General features: G+C 44.3%; 1 protein-coding gene across 1 annotated transcript in view; it reads right to left on the bottom strand.

Moving 5' to 3' along the window:
• LOC137537950 (mucin-2-like) overlaps window positions 1-17,842 on the bottom strand; it is a 343,213-nt gene that overhangs the window by 246,893 nt on the left and 78,478 nt on the right. Inside the window, exons 16-19 of the mRNA XM_068259877.1 lie at window positions 17,120-17,265; window positions 11,390-11,522; window positions 2,229-2,406; window positions 686-810 (exon numbers count right to left, since the gene is read on the bottom strand). Coding sequence (XP_068115978.1) covers window positions 686-810; window positions 2,229-2,406; window positions 11,390-11,522; window positions 17,120-17,265 — 582 coding nt within the window. The remainder of the gene's footprint in view (window positions 1-685; window positions 811-2,228; window positions 2,407-11,389; window positions 11,523-17,119; window positions 17,266-17,842) is intronic.

A 17,842-nucleotide genomic window follows, 5' to 3' on the forward strand; every position in this document is an offset into this window, starting at 1 on the left:
GGCCTACCTTTAGAGGGGGCCGGATTCCCAGCTGTGCTGCCTTGTGCTGCATGGCCCCGTGGCCCTGTCTGCCATAACTTACACAGCCCCGATTCAGTGCCAATCCTCCCTGCCAATGCGTCCCATCACAATAGTTACTTCCAGCCCGCGCCTGTCATGACGGATGTAATCATAGTGACCGGAGCTTAGCGGCATGCAGGAGAGTGGCGAGAGGTGAGTATAGTTTACCAATACTGACCAGTGGCAATCTGTACTGTGCACAGGTGGGTGTAGATTTCAAATACAGGCTACACAGATGCATATAGATTATTAGTGTTGCTGTTCTTTTTTGAGTAAACCTGAAATTCTCCACAAACATTGTGTACGCTACTTAAGAAAGTAGCTGGAACTGAACAACTGCGATGTTTACAAAGGTGTTAAAGGACAAATATTGCAACAATGTGTAACATTTTAAATACATGTGTATTAGGGCTTGTTTCCATGTAACGCAAAGCTGCGCAGCGCTGCGTTGCGCGACACTACTGGGGGGCGGAGCTTGCGATCCCATTCATTATATTTAATGAGATTGCGGGAGCAAACACCCACGAAATGCAGGGCGATTGACAGGCAGCCTATTGGGCCAATCACAGCACCAGTGTTGTCTCTTCTGTGACCCCACCTGTATACAAAGCATGATTCTACCTACCTGCCTGTAAGTGGACATCGCAGGGATCCAGCTGGGATGAGGGAAAGTCTACTCCGCAGGCAGATGATGTTTTCCATGAATTTCCGAAGAGCTGTGGAGTACTTTCTGTAACCCCCACCGGAGACCTGCATCACAAGTAATGTGAAACCTTAAGCTGTTCTCTGGTTCTGATCCAAGGAACAGTCACTTGCAATATACACAAAAGCTGTATAATCAACAATAATACAGTTATGGTAATACCATAAGTCTAAGTCCTAGACTTATGGTATTACCATCTTCTCAATAACAGAATAGAGAACATTTGAGAGACCATATTTTTCGGCATTTAAGATGCACTTTTTCTCCCCTTAAATGGAGAGAAAAGGTGCCTGAGTCTTATATGCCGAATACAGGGAGTCACCGACTTACGAACGCTCGTCAATACATGTCGGGAACCCCCTGCATTGTCCCCCCGTGTGATGACACGATCAGCAGAAGCCGGCACTAGATGCGAAGCTACAGAAGAGTGATATCAGAGTCATCAAATTTAGTCCCCAAGTGGTTTCCCCACCCTGCATAATGTTTGGCCTACTCTAGATCACCAGGAAAGTTATATTGGAGATGAAACCCTAGATCACCAGAAAAGCCATATGGGAAGTGAGGGGGAAAGCACTAGACACCAAGGAACTTTATAGGGGAGGGAGGGGGCCACTAACCACCAGGGAACAGTATAGGGGAGGGAGGGAGAGAGGTCCACTAAATACCAGGAAACTTTGAAGGGGAGGGAGGACCACTAGATACCAGAGAAGTGTATAGGGGAGGGAGGAGGGCCACTAGAAACCAGAAACAATATAAGGGAGGGAGGGTCCACTAGACACCAGGAAACTGTATAGGGGAGAAGCTATTAGACACCAAGGACATTTATAAGGGAGGAAGGAGACCACTAGACATTGAGGTTGGCACATGTCTTGATCCCAGCGTCCAATGTCAGCCAAGTTTGTATTTGAGTTAGACACCCCTAAACTAGCGTGCACACAGCTTTAGGGTAAGGTGTCAGGGAGCAGTTTATGTTGGGGGAGTTAGGATTAGGTGTTGGGAAGGATTGTGTTAAGGGGGTAGGTTAGGCATAAGGAAGCAGAAAGTGGTCAGTTAGGGATAGCCAAGTACTGTGGGGGAAAAAGACCACCAAAAACCGAGCAATAGAGCATTAGCAAGAGTACTATACTAATACTCTATCAGGAGGATCTGGCACACAAGTAAAGGAATGCTAAAACAAAATCCACCCCATCAGTAGACCAATAAGCTTTCTTCACATTCATCTAGTTCCATATTTCATATGGATGAAAGCCAAATATCTAAAAATAGCTGCCTGCAAGCTGTAACAATTGGAAATATAAAATTAATTTCAATGCATCTATAAAGCAGGAGGCGATACTGTACTCTGCTGTAGACATCAGTGCAGTATATCCCAGCCAATCAGCTACAACAAGATGTCCGATCCCTGCAAATCGTATTATCCAGCAGTGAAAGGAGGCAGCTTGTTTCTGACTTACTAACGACGTACAGAAAATCATCCTGTGTGTTGTCACTGAAGGTCCCGCACAGTCCGACTGTGTCGTCTTTCCAGCGTCCATCGAGTTCCAGATAAAGGCGCAGACCCTGCCAGTCATACAGCAGCTGCAAACCGATATCCGTCTTCACATGCACAAACACAGACGACAGTCTTCTCACTTTAAAAATATCTGAAACACATAATATGGTGGAAAACATGAAACAGTTACAGTTAAGTATTTCCTGAGAACAAGGGCATAGCTAGATGAAATGGAACACGACCAGGCGGCCCAGAGGTGACCAGACCAGGGACTATAGTGCCTTCTGGTGTTATATAAAGGTGGGGTATCCTGGCTAGGACACAATGAAACAAGTATCTAGATTGTCTCTCAAATGGAATGGCTTGGAAAAGGTAATATTTCTGGTGCAACAGACAAATTATCATGGAGCTGTGTGCTCTAATCAGCTGGATGATGTTTCTAGATCTAGGGCCTAGATCTAGAAACATCATCCAGCTGATTAGAGCACAAATAAAGAGTTTTAAGTTATGCATGACTCACACAAATAAATTGAAATTTTCTGCATTAACCCAGTCAGTCCAATGCAATTATAAGTTCTCCAGCATACCCCCAAGGCCCCAGACCATTGCATATCTTTTTTTTTTTTTTTTTTTTTGGTGTTTTGGAGCTCCATATTGCGTGACTATGCTCTCTCATGTAATTGTACATGCACAGTATGGGCACTTAGGCTCCCAAAGGCTGCCGAAGCCTCGGGCAGCGGAAGAGAGAGCAGTGTCTGAGCCATCAGTCGGAAACTGCTAACCGGGAAGCCAGCTCAGGAATGATGGGACCAGAAGAGGAATGGGAAGGCTTTATAGGACCCAGAGCGTTTCATCTCCTTAGGTGAGTATCTATCTTTTTTATTCTGGCTTCAGACTTATCTAATCTTTTTAGTTGTGTTACTTTATGCTGTTGTTTATGTTTGCTTTTTATACTTCTTTTTGTCTTTTTTCTGTAAATCTGAATGCACTATTATGTTTTAGGTTTAAATGATACTTCAGATTGCAAAAATGCTCCAAATAGAAATTGGAGAATCAGCGTACGTTAAAAAAGGGCACCGGGGAAAAAGGGCGCAGGGTTTTAAACGATAAGCATGAATAACGTTAAAAAAAATTGTGCTATATTTCGTTTAAAAATAATGTTTTATAAAGTTATAAATCATTAAATAATGTGTATGAAATCGGCAATTGTAAAAACGTTAATCTTCCCTGTTTAAAAAGTGAAATTTATAATAATGTTTTATAAAACATTATTAAGAATGTTACTAAAGCTATACCTAACCCTACTCTCACACAGAACCCTCCCTGTACCTATCCCTAACCCCTAGACCCCCCTCGTGGTGCCTAAACCTAACCATCCCCCTGGAGGTGCCTAATCCTAACCACCCCCCGGAGGTTCCTAAACCTAACCACCCCCCTGGAGGTGCCTAACCCTAAAACCCCCCTGGTGGTGCCTAACCCTAAAACCCCCCTGGTGGTGCCTAACCCTAAGACCCCCCTGGTGGTGCCTAACCCTAAGAAACCCCTGGTGGTGCCTAAACCTAAGACCCCACCTGGTGGTGCCTAAACCTAAGACCCCACCTGGTGGTGCCTAACCCTAAGACCCCCCTGTGATAAGCATTAATAATGTTTTAAAAAATATTGTACTGTTTTTCGTTTAAAATAAATGTTTAAAAAATTATAAATCATTAAATAATGTGTAATCATGAGAAGCAGTTATAAAACAGTAAAAGTCTCCGGGCGCCGCTTTTAAAACGTTATTTTTCTCCGGTGCCCTTTTTTCCTGTTGGGCGCTTATTAAACGATATTTATTATGGGAGTGAATGGTGGCGCCCTTTTTGTCCACCTGCCTCATGCGCCCAAATTTCCTGCTTCCGGAGAATCATGTTTACAAAATGCTACCTTGATACAGATTGTGGATGAGACAGTCATTGACTAAAGTTAACCCCAGATGAAAATAAACTGGAGAGATATACAATTGGATCTGCCCTCCTACTCCTAGTAACAACTTTTTTAGACATCTCATGGTTTTATTCTATGTATAAACATTTAGGCTTTGTTCACATCTAAAATCAAAATTACTGACGCCAGCGGTTTGCGATTTTATGCGGGATTATTTTTTGCGCTTACCTGAGCGCTGCGATTTTGTATAAAGTGCTTTTCTAAGCGCTTTTGCAGAGCGATTCTGTTTTTTCACTTCCTGATGTCAGTAAGGAAGCAAACTCACCCGGAAATGAATAAATACATTGTATTTATTCATGAAAGTACTGGGGAAATCGCTCTACAAAGCACTTTTTCAAGCACTTTTCCCTTTACCTTCCATTGAGGCAAATCGCCCCAAAAACACCAAAGGCAGCGCTTTGGTGAGCGGATCGGAATCGAACCGCTCAGATGTGAACTCTCTGATAGGGAAATTTTTGCTCAAGCGCTTTTAGGGCGATTTTGAAAATCGCCGGCGCTAAATAAAATGCGAAAATGCCCTAGGTGTGAACAAGCCCTTACAAATTAGATTTAAAGGGAAGGTGCAGGGAGGGTGGAGAAAAAATAAAAATCAATTTCCACTTACCTGGGGCTTCCTCCAGCCCGTGGCAGGCAGGAGGTGCCCTCGCCGCCGCTCCGCAGGCTCCCGGTGGTCTCCGGTGGCCGGCCAGAAGAGCCCGACCTGGCAGCCGGCCTGGCCAGGTCGGGTCGGCCACCGGAGACCACCGGGAGCCTGCGGAGCGGCGGCGAGGGCACCTCCTGCCTGCCACGGGCTGGAGGAAGCCCCAGGTAAGTGGAAATTGATTTTTATTTTTTCTCCACCCTCCCTGAACCTTCCCTTTAATGTTTTATTGTCTCTGCTCAATTGCAGTGTCTCAAGAGTCCCAGAGCTAAAATACATGACATATTGACCTTTCTGTCTATCTCTTTCAGTAGGAAGCCCAGTGACCTGCTTAGGAAAGTGTTTTATAGCTGTAATTTGTTATCATTGAGGGACTCTATAGCCCGACTGAGTCCCCACTGAAGAAAAACTGTCAGTTACATACCTGGATATTCACTCTTTTAGGCAGGTAAAAAAGAAAAGGAGGACAGTATAGGCGTTTGTGTTCTTCTTGCCACTGTATATATACATCTATCTCTCAACATGTCACACGTCATCTCGGGTACACTAATATATGTTCTACAAACAACTTCTCCACCAGCTCCTGAGGAACAAACTTTAGCCACTTTGGTTTCTCATCTTCATGCATTAGTCTGGATTTTCCTATGGATGGTTTGAAAAATCTAATTTAGGTCCAAAAAGATTTTGCCCTCAGATGGTACACTGCTTCTAGTATAGTTGCTCTCAGGGAAGAGGTCAGAAAACCAAGGCTTAAATCCATTATAGCCATAGGCTAGTTTCAATTCACTTAAGGATATAAGTTTTGCTTTTTTTTCTTGTTTGTTAATAGCAGATTCCCAATTGCCAGTCCACACTCTTGCTACAGAAGGCAAAACAAAGGCAGGTCTACAAGATGCCTCCAGCCACAAGATAAGCCTTTCACAAATCCCCATTGATCTTTCTGCCAAGAGCATCTTCACATGAAATGGAGTCTTCCATTGGAAGTGTTTTATGATGAGCTAATCTCCTTATTGAGGCTCCGACTGTAGGATGCTCATCCAGAAATGGCACTTCCAACTCACTAAACGGGTTTCTTCAGCTTGTTGTCCAGAGGAGATTGCTTTTCTATTTTGCTTCATTCATCAAGAATTATTTCCTTGATCTTATTAATGACTTGAAAACCCTAGGTGTGTAATCCTTGGGAGACTTCTTGGCCAAATCTTCTGATTCTTTCTAGACAACTGCATTTTTCATCGTACTCAAAATAGGAGCTACCAAGGTAAAATTAAAGTAAGGACAGTTCTGGTTGTACAGAAAGAGAATCTGGATGACAAAAATCTTCTATACTATACGCCTCCATGTTGATGACAATATACAGGGTGTGACAATAAAGGAAGTAGTAGCAGTAGATTGCAGGCTAGATTTCTGTACCACTTGCCAAGGAAGGTGAAAAAATTAGAGTATGTCTCCAGGAAGCATGTTTGGCACATTGTCTTGTCAAGCAAGGTCAGACAATGACAAGCCCAAAAGGCAAGGTTGAACAATGACAGGCCCAAAATGACTCCTTCTGTGTAAGGAAACGCGGAAAAGCCGCCGCGTGTACTGACAGCAAGGCGGCTGATTCCGCGTGCAGCGCGGCGGTTTGCACGCAGCAGTGTGCGTCTGGTGTGGCTGGGTCTGTTAGTTCACTCAGATTCAGGAATACGCGCGTGCTCTGAGAGGCAGAACATTTATGACAGCCAAGGAGGGATCAGCTGACCAAGCGGGGCAGCTGACCTCAGAGCAAGTGACTATTGGTCAATCACTGATGGGTGGCGCCGGAGAGCGCTGCTCTATATATAGTTACTGCTGCTCAGTGTCAAAATGTCTGCCGTTGCGAACACTACGTGGAAGCACTCAGACCTTAGTCAGATCCTACAGTGTGTTTGAACCAGGAGGACCTGGGAATTCACACTGAGCCAGATTACTTCTGTTTATTATCGTGTTATTATTCAGACTAGTTCCAGGGTGTCGAGACCACGGACCTCACACCCAAGATTAGGGAACTTGTTTTATCATTGTGTTATTATTCAGACTAGTTCCAGGGTGTCGAGACCACGGACCTCACACCCAAGATTAGGGAACTTGTATTATCATTGTGTTATTATTCAGACTAGTTCCAGGGTGTCGAGACCACGGACCTCACAACCAAGATTAGGGAACTTGTGTTATCATCGTGCTATTATTCAGACTAGTTCCAGGGTGTCGAGACCACGGACCTCACACCCAAGATTAGGGAACTTGTGTTATCATTGTGCTATTATTCAGACTAGTTCCAGGGTGTCGAGACCACGGACCTCACGCCCAAGACTAGGGATACTGTGTACCATCTTAGTATACCCCAGACTAGTTCCAGGGTGTAGAGACCACGGACCTCACACCCAAGACTAGGCATTGTTTGATATCTGTTATGACCTACTGCTTTCTTGACTATCCCTCTGCTCTCTGATTCGGTACCTATGCATATCTGATTATCTGTTGCCAACCCTGCCTGCCTTGGATACCGAATCAGCTTACTGTCTCAGTACCTTATCTGTCTGTGTGTTGCCGACCTGGCTTGCCCGACCTCGAGAACTATCACTCTCCTTTTAGAATTAGTCTCCAGACCTGCTAGTGACATCCACCTTCAAGTGTCACTCACTCACAGGTCCCTCCTACCTTCAGTCTGGGACTCCACTCCTTTGGAGGTCTCAGGCTGCTGGAAGGCTCTTGTACTTCTCAAAAAGGCAGTACCGCCCATACTGCCAAAAACCACCTGCTCCTCGGGAAGTTTTACTCAAAGTCATTACTGTTGCACCAAACACTCACACTAGCTAGGTGTCCAGAGGTTAGTTATACTTGGATTATCGGTGATTCTGCAGATCATCAATAATCAGGTATATATCTGCATTCTTGGTGATACTGCAGATCACCAATAATCAGATTCTCTCTGTGTGCTGACACCGATCGTTACATTCTGGGGAAGACTATGTTTGGAAACTTTGGAATAACTGTGGCAAAAACCTGGAGACTGTAAAAGTCTCATCTTAAAGAGTAACTGTTAGGCAAGAAATGGAAAATTAAATCTCTATTCCCCACTGTTAAATAGTTAAGAAGGTTGCTGAAAAGGCAATAGTAAAGTTGAAAATAAATCTTACTTTTTTGTAGGATAGAGAATAAATCTCGCTTCAGAGCTCATAGTTAGCAGGGGCATGTGTGCCCCTGCTAAAACGCCGCTATCCCGCGGCTAAACGGGGGTCCCTGATCCCCCAAACCCACCACCGCAAACCTTGGTCGTAGACTTGGTCGTTCCTGGAGGCAGGGCTAACAGCCGCAGCCTTGCCTCCAGTCGCGTCTATCAGCGGCGCATCGCCGCCTTTCCCCCGCCCCTCTCAGTGAAGGAAGACTGAGAGGGGCGGGGCAGAGGCGGAGATATGCGCTGACAGACGCGCGTGGGGCAGGGCTGCGGCGGTTAGCCCTGCCCCAACCAGGAAGAGGGGATGCGCTGCACGGAGGGGGATTTGGGGGTGAAGGGACCCCCGTTTAGCGGCGCGATAGCGGCGGTTTAGCAGGGGCACACATGCCCCTGCTATCTATGAGGTCTGAAGCGAGATTTATTCTCGCTTCAGACTCTCTTTGGGCGTACGCAGGCCGCAAAAGAGAAGTTGCAGTGCATGTTTGGAGGTTTTTTTTCTATTTCGCTCCGTGTTCCTCCCCTTCATTTCCCTATTCCGCCCTAATTCACTACTGCAGCCTCATTGGCTGCTTTCCCTGGTTTCCCCAATCACTCCTCTGTTCCCCTCTCATTGGTCATAATGACTGACGTCATTTGTAGCTGCTGGAACAGTGGAAAGAGGACGCATAGGGTTTGCATGCATGGGCTGTAAATTGAAAAGACAGAGCATGAATTTACTTTTATACCGTTACCCCTCCTGACTCCTGATACTGCCCGCCCTCTCCCTTCTCTCAGAGAACCGTAGCTGCCTGTATACTTTCTGTATTTACCTATAACAGGCTGCACATCCTCCATGAAACATATTCAGAGAGGACATGCTGAGTAATCAAAAATGTAGTGCACTATTTTCCTGTGTATAAATGAAAAATATTTACCAATAATTACCGAGTGATGCTCCTTACCCAGCTGTAATGTGACCTTCTGTAAGCAAGTTTTTAGAACAACAGAAGCAAACATTATATCAGCATCTGCTAGATATGGTAACAATTTGGAAAAATCATAAAGTACTAGGCTAATAACATGCTTGGTCCCCCGAAAGCTAAAGAGCAAAACATGTAATCACAAGAATAGGTTCGCTGAGTGAATGGGGCAAAAAAGAATGAAAGGACCTGGGCCAAATTCATGGAATAGGTAATCTTGTACTGTTGAGAGGGGGCATAGTTCATTATGCAGTATGTTGGCATACATGCATCTATCCATTCCCTAAAGCCAAGATCACACTTAGCAGAATCACATGCGTTTTCTACTATGTGCTTTGGGGAAAATGCACATGAATCTGCTAAGTGTGATCCTGGCCTGAAAATTAAGGTAAGGGAGGACTCTTCTCTGGAAATCTAGGCAAGCATACAAGTAACCTAACCTAAACATAAACTAAAACACACAGCTCAACTCTAAGCCCTTGAAACAGACAAGCACAAGTTCCTCTCTCATTTCTGAAAACGAAGTTAAGAACAAAGCTCCTCTCTGAGCCCTACAAACTAATGCAAGAGGGCAGCTCATCTCTGAAAACCAAGGAAAGCATACAGCTTCTGTCTGGGTCAGAAAACTAAGGCAAGTACAGGATCCCTCTCTTCCTGTCTTGGCCATAAACACAAAAACACAAATTTAACTCCTTTCTACGTTCTGAACCTAAGATAAGGAAACTTTTCCTCTCTTAGTTCTGGAAAATGACTGCTACAAGCTGAAGGTGAGCCTACCAATGGTAGGTACAGGCTTTCTTGAGGTGTGGAATTTAAGTGGCTCTGGATCTTCACCCAGCAAACCAACAGAGCATAGAAACGTTGATTCAAAAGAGGAAGTGGAAGTGGATAGGGCATCCTTCATGCAAGATGAAGCCATAGAAAGGACATCTATGGACCCAGGAAACACTCAAGATTCTCAAAAATTAAGTTAGCCAAAGATGACCTTAAAAGAATTGGAGAGAGAGAAGCTAGCCAAGAATACCTGCACAGAAGTGAAGGCCTTTGTCAAAGACAGACAAATCAGTAAGACATTCTCAACTGGCCTATGCTTCAGTAGGAGCAGCAGGAAATAAGTCAAAACAAGTCCTCTCTGTGGGCAAACACTTGGCTCCTGTTTCGGTCTTGGAAAGGCAATTACACAGCTACACTCTTTATCCTGGACATAAAATCAAACATATCTTTTCTGGGCCCTGGCAACTATGTCAAACACATGGCATAACCGTTTATCTAGGCTCTGAAAATTAAGGCAAGCACACAGCTACTGTCTGGGCCCTACAGACTAGGGAAGGTGCACAGCTCCTCTCTTCACCTTGGAAATGAAATCAAGCACACAGCTTCTGTCTAGATCCTGGAGACAAGCCAAGCACGTGACCTCTATCAAGTCCTGTCTGGGCCTTGGAGACTAAGGAAATAACACAGATAATTGACATCTACTCTCTGGACCCTGGAGATTGGGACAAGCACATGGCTCTTCTCTGGGTTACAGAAGCTAAGGAAAGAACACAGTTCATTTCTCAGCCCTTGACATGAAGATAAGCATGCAACTCCGTTCTGGACCTTGGAGACTGAGCAATCCTGTCCCTTCTCTGTCCCTTGGTGACCAGTGCAACCACACTACTCATCACTAGGTCCTGGTGACGATGAAAGATGTGCGGCTCCCCTCTGGGCTCTGGAAAGAAGACATCTCTTGAAAGTAACAGTCACCCTGAATCCACAGAGCATTTTAAATAGTCAGTCCCTATCAGACAATGATCACTTGGGAGATGCTAAGGATAGTAGGGTTTTGGAGGTGTGTTTAGCTTCCAAGGACAACAATGGTTGATTAGCATATTTTAGCAGTGATGCACTGAGAGACATCTCGGAGCTCACTCCAACCTGAATTAACACAAATACTTTCTGTTTTAAGGATGCAAACTTTTGTTTACCTTTGCATTTAGTAAGAGGGCTTTTTGGACCATTGTAGCCTCTCACCTACTCCAATGAGTTCTGGTTCACCATGAGCTTGCTGGTTAGTCTGTACCTCAGGGTAGGCTGTAACAGTTATTTTCTACAACACACATACATATAGGGCTTGAGTCACAAAACGGTGCTAACTGTTAGCACGCTGTGAAAAGTGCTCCGCGTGAAATTTCACGTGATAATGGTTATTGTGTGGAAAAATTTGCGTTAATGCAAATTTCTGCGTGCGATAACTGGGTTTTCACACGAAACCCGCGCAAAAAGCCGTGCTAACAGCCGTGCTGACAGTTAGCACCGTTTTATGAATCAAACTCTTAGTTTCCTACTGTGACAAAATTAGCGATGTGTTTCTGGGACTCACCGTCTGTGTATGGTAGGCTGACTTTGTATTGGTCATACACAAGGACATCTCCCGCCTGCGTCAGAGTCACTTGCTTCCGCTGGTCCTGGTGTAAATTAATGGTCACAGCCTGGATGCACGAGCCATCCAGATCCTGCACAGACAAAAGTGACATAGTGAACCAGGTCTGTACATCACAATATATATAATACAGATGCTTATAGCACGTATAATCTCCTACTAAGCCTCCAGCCTGCACTTAAACAATCTGATACATTATTGCAGAATAAGAGACAGTATTAATTGCTCTTCTGTACAGAAAAAGACAGAATAGTTGTTTATGAGGGTCATCCAGAATGCTGTTTGCTCTTAATCTTCCATGCAAGGTATTCTTTCTGTGTACTTTTAACTTGCATCTGTCAGGTTCAAGTCTTTTCTCCCTGCACCGCTTGTCACATGACTGCAGAACGCTGGCAACTGTTTGTTCAGCAGCATTACCATGGATTTACCCTCTCTCAATTCCTCCAACTCATAAGTGAGGAGTGTGATGCTACAATAACAAACAGATTGAAAATTTTGAAAAAAGATGTGACAAATGTTTAAATAAAGAAGATGAGAAGGTAAGCAGAAGGTACAGCTTGACTATAATAAAATAAGTAAAATGTTTCCTTAATTGATTAAATGAAAATAGCTGTTACTTTCAGTATGACCCACATATTATAGTCAGGAATCAAAGAAATGATGAATCAGTGGTTTGTTAACAGGCTTAAGGTACAAACACAAATCCAATTTTGATTGGCCAATCAATGACCAATTTTACCACCTCCACATGGTATGAGAGCCAACAGACTTTGAATACTATGAAGAGCTTGTGTAGGTGGATAAACTCTCATACTACAGAGGCCAAAAATCATTGGCCTATCAATACTGGATGAATGTACCAGGCTTAAAGTGATACTTAAAGCGGACCTGAACTCAGAACACCTCTCTGCTCTAAAAGATACACAACAGCATAATAACTTTTAAACAAAAAACATTTCTTTGTTACAGCTGATTCTAATCCTGCAATACATTTGCAATGTTTCTACTTCCTGATTCATGGAAGCAGACATCTTGTTAACATCCTGTGCTTTCAAATGCTTTCTCTGAGATTAGATTGCAACTTGTGATTAGACACAAGATAGGGGGAATTAGACAGGCTAAACCCACTAACTAACCATTTCTGCTGCCCGGACGTCCGGGCAGCTGCTCTGCTGCGGTGCCGCGCTTTGGCGCGCGAGATCGCGGTCGTGCCCCCGTGGTGTAACCCGGTAGCCCTGGGATCAGTGAACTCCCGTTCATGGTTCCCGATCACCGATCCGTGTCCCCAGCAGAAAAACCGAAGCGCTCTTACTAGAGGCTTCAGTCTTTCTGCATGTCAAAATTTCCGCATCCCCTTGTGCTTCCGCTTAGCGAGAAGCACAAGGAGAAAATAAAAAACTCAAGGTGGCCATCTTATGGCCAAATAGTAAAACTACATCTACATATTTTGTACATTACAATTTACACATATAACAACATTAAAAATTAACTGTTTATTTCCCACACCAAAATATTACCCAAATAAAATTTTTAATGGAAAAAAAAATTACAATTAAAAAAAAAAAAAAAAAAAAAAAAGACATAAATAGTTACCTAAGGGTCTGAACTTTTTAAATATGCATTTGAAGGGGGTATACTACGAACATTTTTTCAATGATAAGCTTGTAAATAGTGATGGACGCAAAACAGAAACAATGCACCTTTATTTCCAAATAAAATATTGGCGCCATACATTGTGATAGGGACAAAATTTAAATAGTATAATAACCGAGACAAACGGGCAAATAAAATACATAGGTTTAAATTATGGTAGTGTGGATTATTTTAAAGCTACAATGGCCCAAAACTGAGAAATAATGAATTTTTTCCATTTTTTTCTTATTAATCCTGTTGAAATGCATTTATAAAAAAAATAATTCTTAGCAAAATGTACCACCCAATGAAAGCTAATTAGTGGCGGAAAAAACAAGATATAAATCAATAAATTGTGATAAGTAGTGATAAAGTTATTAGTGAATGAATGGAGGTGAAAATTGCTCTAATGCATAAGGTGACAAATCCCCGCGGGCTGAAATGGTTAAATACAGGGTGCATTTCACTATGTTTTCCTTCAGTCCTGTGCAAGAGTTCAGGTCCACTTTAAGTGAAAACAAAGTAAAGAGATGAACAATTGTATCTATTCTCCTTCTCCTAAAAATGACTTTCAGATATCCAAGTTTTAAGTTACAGTATGTTTAAAAACTTAAAAAAGTCTCTCTCTGCGCTCAAATATATGAACTATTGAGCTTTTTTATCTATCCTCTCCTGGCAGAAAAATGGGCTTCATGGAGCAAAGTATTTTATCGCCGTAATTCCTTATCGGTATTCTGACTGGGCCCCGACTGGATAAAATCTGTCAGTTGCATAGTAGAACATTAACTCTGTCACGCAGCATAGTTATTTGTGTGCTAGGCACTGTACATACACTTGTCTATCTCATCATGTCACATGTCACTTGGCCCCACACCATGCAATCTGACTGTACAATCAATCACCAGTTTTACCACTATCATGTAGTAAAAAATATATCTAAGCCACAGTTGGCTTGATTCACTAACCGGCGCTAAATATTAGCGCTGCAGCGCTAAGCGGGTTTTCCCGCATTAAGTGGTTGTGCGTGCGCTAATATTCGCGACAAAGCAACATTTAGCACGCAAAGAAGAATTACCACGCGAGCGGTGGGACGTTAACGGCGCACAGTGCGCCGTTTTCAGCGCACCGCACTGCGCGCGATTGGTACTGACTTTGTGCGCGCAAACTACTTAGTGCCCTAGTTTTCACGCCCAAAGTCTTTAGGCGTGCTAATGAGGTTAGCACCGGTTAGTGAATCAAGCCCAGTGGGGCTATTGCTGTTATACTACATGGATGTTGGTAAGATTGTATACAAATTGTACAGTCAGATTGCATAGTGTGTGGCCATCAGCTGTTCAGCAAACTACAGCATCTAGAAATGATTTGATGTAATGTTATAAGATTGCCCCATTATGAAGTCCCATCTGAACACAGCTGAAGCCATACTCAGATGTGACATGTCTCTTTTGTTGTTGCTGGTTAACACTGCGGCGTGTCAAACATTGGCATGCGTGGTGATACAAACACTGCCATTAGGCTGCATGTATATGCAGATGAAATGCACTCGTGGATATCAGTTAGGAGACTGAACTGCCCAACAAGGGCAGAGCTTAACCTCCCATGTGAAAGAGGCCTTTCTCATTTCAAAAAGTTGGGCGGTACAGTATGCATCCTTGTCCACAAAGACCTTCTGCTACCCTGCAAGTTGGCATCTTTGTCCACACAGACCTTGAACTTCCTTTGATGCCACATCCACTTCTACAGTAGGCCTTTTGCTTCCCTGTGATGTGACCTCCTGGTCCCGGCAGGCCTTGTGTTTCTTGGTGAAGAGACATCCGCTTGTTGTTTACCTTCTGCGATGATGAGAGATGGACACAACACTTTTATTAGCGATTTCTTGTGAAAAGGTGAAACTCTAGAGGAGAACAATTCTCAGTTCCCATGAATCCATCCTTTCATGTCCAGCAGCTGTTTTCACATGAGCCGACCTCTCTCTCTCGCTGAACACGCCACACACAAAAAAACAAAAAATTCCTATTTTCAAATCTTTTCCCATCTCAGGAAACTACAAAGACACTGATGTAGACACCTGACACCACGATAAGCTTAAGCTGCTCTGATCGCTTGTCTGATTGGCTTTCCAGAAAGCGCTTTAGTAAAATTTCACATATTTCTGAAGCCACTTATAGCGCGATGATTGTTTATGTCAGCGAGTCCGAGGAGTGGCATGACTGGAGGCTTTGTGAGACGGCCAGGAGATTCTCCGCTCTCCTCTATTTCATGTTTCCAGGCAATAATTGCAGCACTCAGTGATATAAGCTCAACACTTAACTCCACAACATGGACACACCGAACGAGGGGTGACTAGCAATCCAAATATCAACACTTTTCTACGATACGGAACATTGAGAATCACACAATCCATCAGCAGTGAGATCAGATATGATCTGATACCAAAGCCCCTTCCTGGGGAAAGAATTACAGACCTGCATAACGGGAGGAAGCAACGGAGGATCCCAAAAATGAAAAGCACCACATACGTGAAAGACTCAAATAGTAAATGCCCAGAGATTATCCCAGCTATATTTGGTCCGATCCTGCCTTTTGTAAAGATCAGAGTTCTCCCAATCATCATATCATCAACCCCAGAGGCATAGCTATGGGAGGGTAAGGGGGGACATATGTCCTTGGGCACAGCACTGCGAGGGCGTTTAGTGCGGCCACCGCACCCCCATGTGCGTGAGAGGTGGCTCGCTGGCCGCCCAAAGTGCCCACGCTTATCACCTTCCCTCCGCAGAGGAGTAAAGAAACATTAATAACAGCAGTAGACTCACCGACCTTAACATTCCAGCCATGACGTCTTCTCTCTCCTGCAGCACGCTCAGCATCCTGTCTTTGGTAACAGTGGCATCATGTGGCAAGAAACGCCGCTGTTACCAAAGAGGGGACACTGGGCATGCTCCCGAGGAGAGATGACGTCATTGCAAGAATGTTAAAACCGGCGAGTCTTTTGCTGTTAGTACACATCTGGCTATCTAAAGGGGGTCACATCTGCCCATCTAAATGGGGTAAAGAGGTACATTTGGCTATCTAAATAGGGAGCACATCTGGTTATCAAAAGGGGGAACATCTGGCTATCTATAGGAGGGGCACATCTGGATATTTTAACGGGGAAGGGGGTACATCTTGCTCTCTAAACTACATTTGTACATTTGGCTCCACTCATGGCCATGCCAACATTCTGATGGATGGCCATGCCCACTTTTTTAAGCAGGACTGTGCAAAAACGCCTCTTGGGCGTAGCTAGGGTTTTCAGCGCACTGGGGACAGTCAACATAGCAGATCCAAGAGCAGAGGGACACCATCCCTTTCTCTTCAACTGTCTGTTTGTCATAACTTCACTGCATCAAATAGTGTGACTTCAGGTTGGCCCCAGGTAAGTATAATTTTTCTCTCCCTCCTGTCTCAGGTACACTTTAAAGGGAGTCAGGGAAAAATGAGTTACCTGGGGCTTCTAATGGTCCCCCGCAGACATTCTGTGCCGATGCAGCCACTCACCGATGCTCTGGCCCCGCCTCCGGGTCTCTTCTGCAATTTCAGACCGTAAAAAATCTGAAAACCACTGCGCCTGCGTTGCCTTGACCTCGCTCCCGCTGATGTCACCAGGAGCGCACGGCGCAGGCACAGACCATACTGGGCCTGCACAGTATGCTCCTGGTGACATCAGCGGGAGCGAGGACACTGCAACGCAGGCGCAGTGGTTTTCAGACTTTAAAGTCTGAAATTCCAGAAGTGAACCAGAGGCGGGGCCGGAGCATTGGTGAGTGGCTGCGCCAACACAGGATGTCTGCGGGGGACCATTAGAAGCCCCGGGTAACTTCAACTCATTTTCCCCTGACCTTCTACAGTGTCCCTTTAAGCTGCTACTGCGCACATAGGGAGGGTATAATCCCACAATGACTAACATCTAAGCTGTATTATCACACAAGAACTAGCACTATAGAAGTTTTACACCATTCAGCATCATGTGACCTTAGCAACCTTGTGATGACATCTCACCTGTCCACATGCGGCGTTCTGCAGCGACACGGTAAAGGTTCCTGACGTCAGGCTCTTGGCAAGGATATACTGACATGGTGCCTGGAAGGTGTACTTCCGCCCATCAAATGTCACAATGTGGAAGTCTCCGGTGACAGAACATTGCACTGACAGCACAGGGACAAAGAAGACAGTCATCAGAGTCATATCCAGTCCATGAGATATACCCAGTGTGTACTCAACCCTTCTGAGAGCCAATGATCTCTCTTCAGAGGTTGCTAGCAACTGGACTGAGATAAACCAACTGTAGGGGGCAACACTGCAGCTGAGAATAAAGCTATAATATATGGAGGTGCCCATTCAGGTCAGAGCAGAGAAGTATTCAGCATGTTGGGCCTGTTGCTTAGCAATGTTACCATCTAACCTTCTGTAGGGGTATCATCTGCATATAACAACCCAGAACTGACTGCAGGAAGATGGAACATTGGTGTTTCCACAGTTTAGCAGGCCATCCATAATAACAGGCCCTTATTGGTCCATTTAAACTATACCTGAATTGGACCTAAAAGTATTAAACTGAGAACGGCCCCAAATAAGAGGGTGCTTTCATTACCATTATCAGCTTCCTCCTTGTTAGTACAGTGGATAAATTACCCATAGGAAGCTTTGGGCAAACCAGAGTTGAACTTGTGACCTCATGCTTCACAGGCAGAGGCAGTACCTCTGGAAGAACTCAGCTAATCT

This window comes from Hyperolius riggenbachi, chromosome 11, assembly GCF_040937935.1.
Source record: "Hyperolius riggenbachi isolate aHypRig1 chromosome 11, aHypRig1.pri, whole genome shotgun sequence".
In the NCBI taxonomy this organism is placed as follows: Eukaryota; Metazoa; Chordata; class Amphibia; order Anura; family Hyperoliidae; genus Hyperolius; species Hyperolius riggenbachi.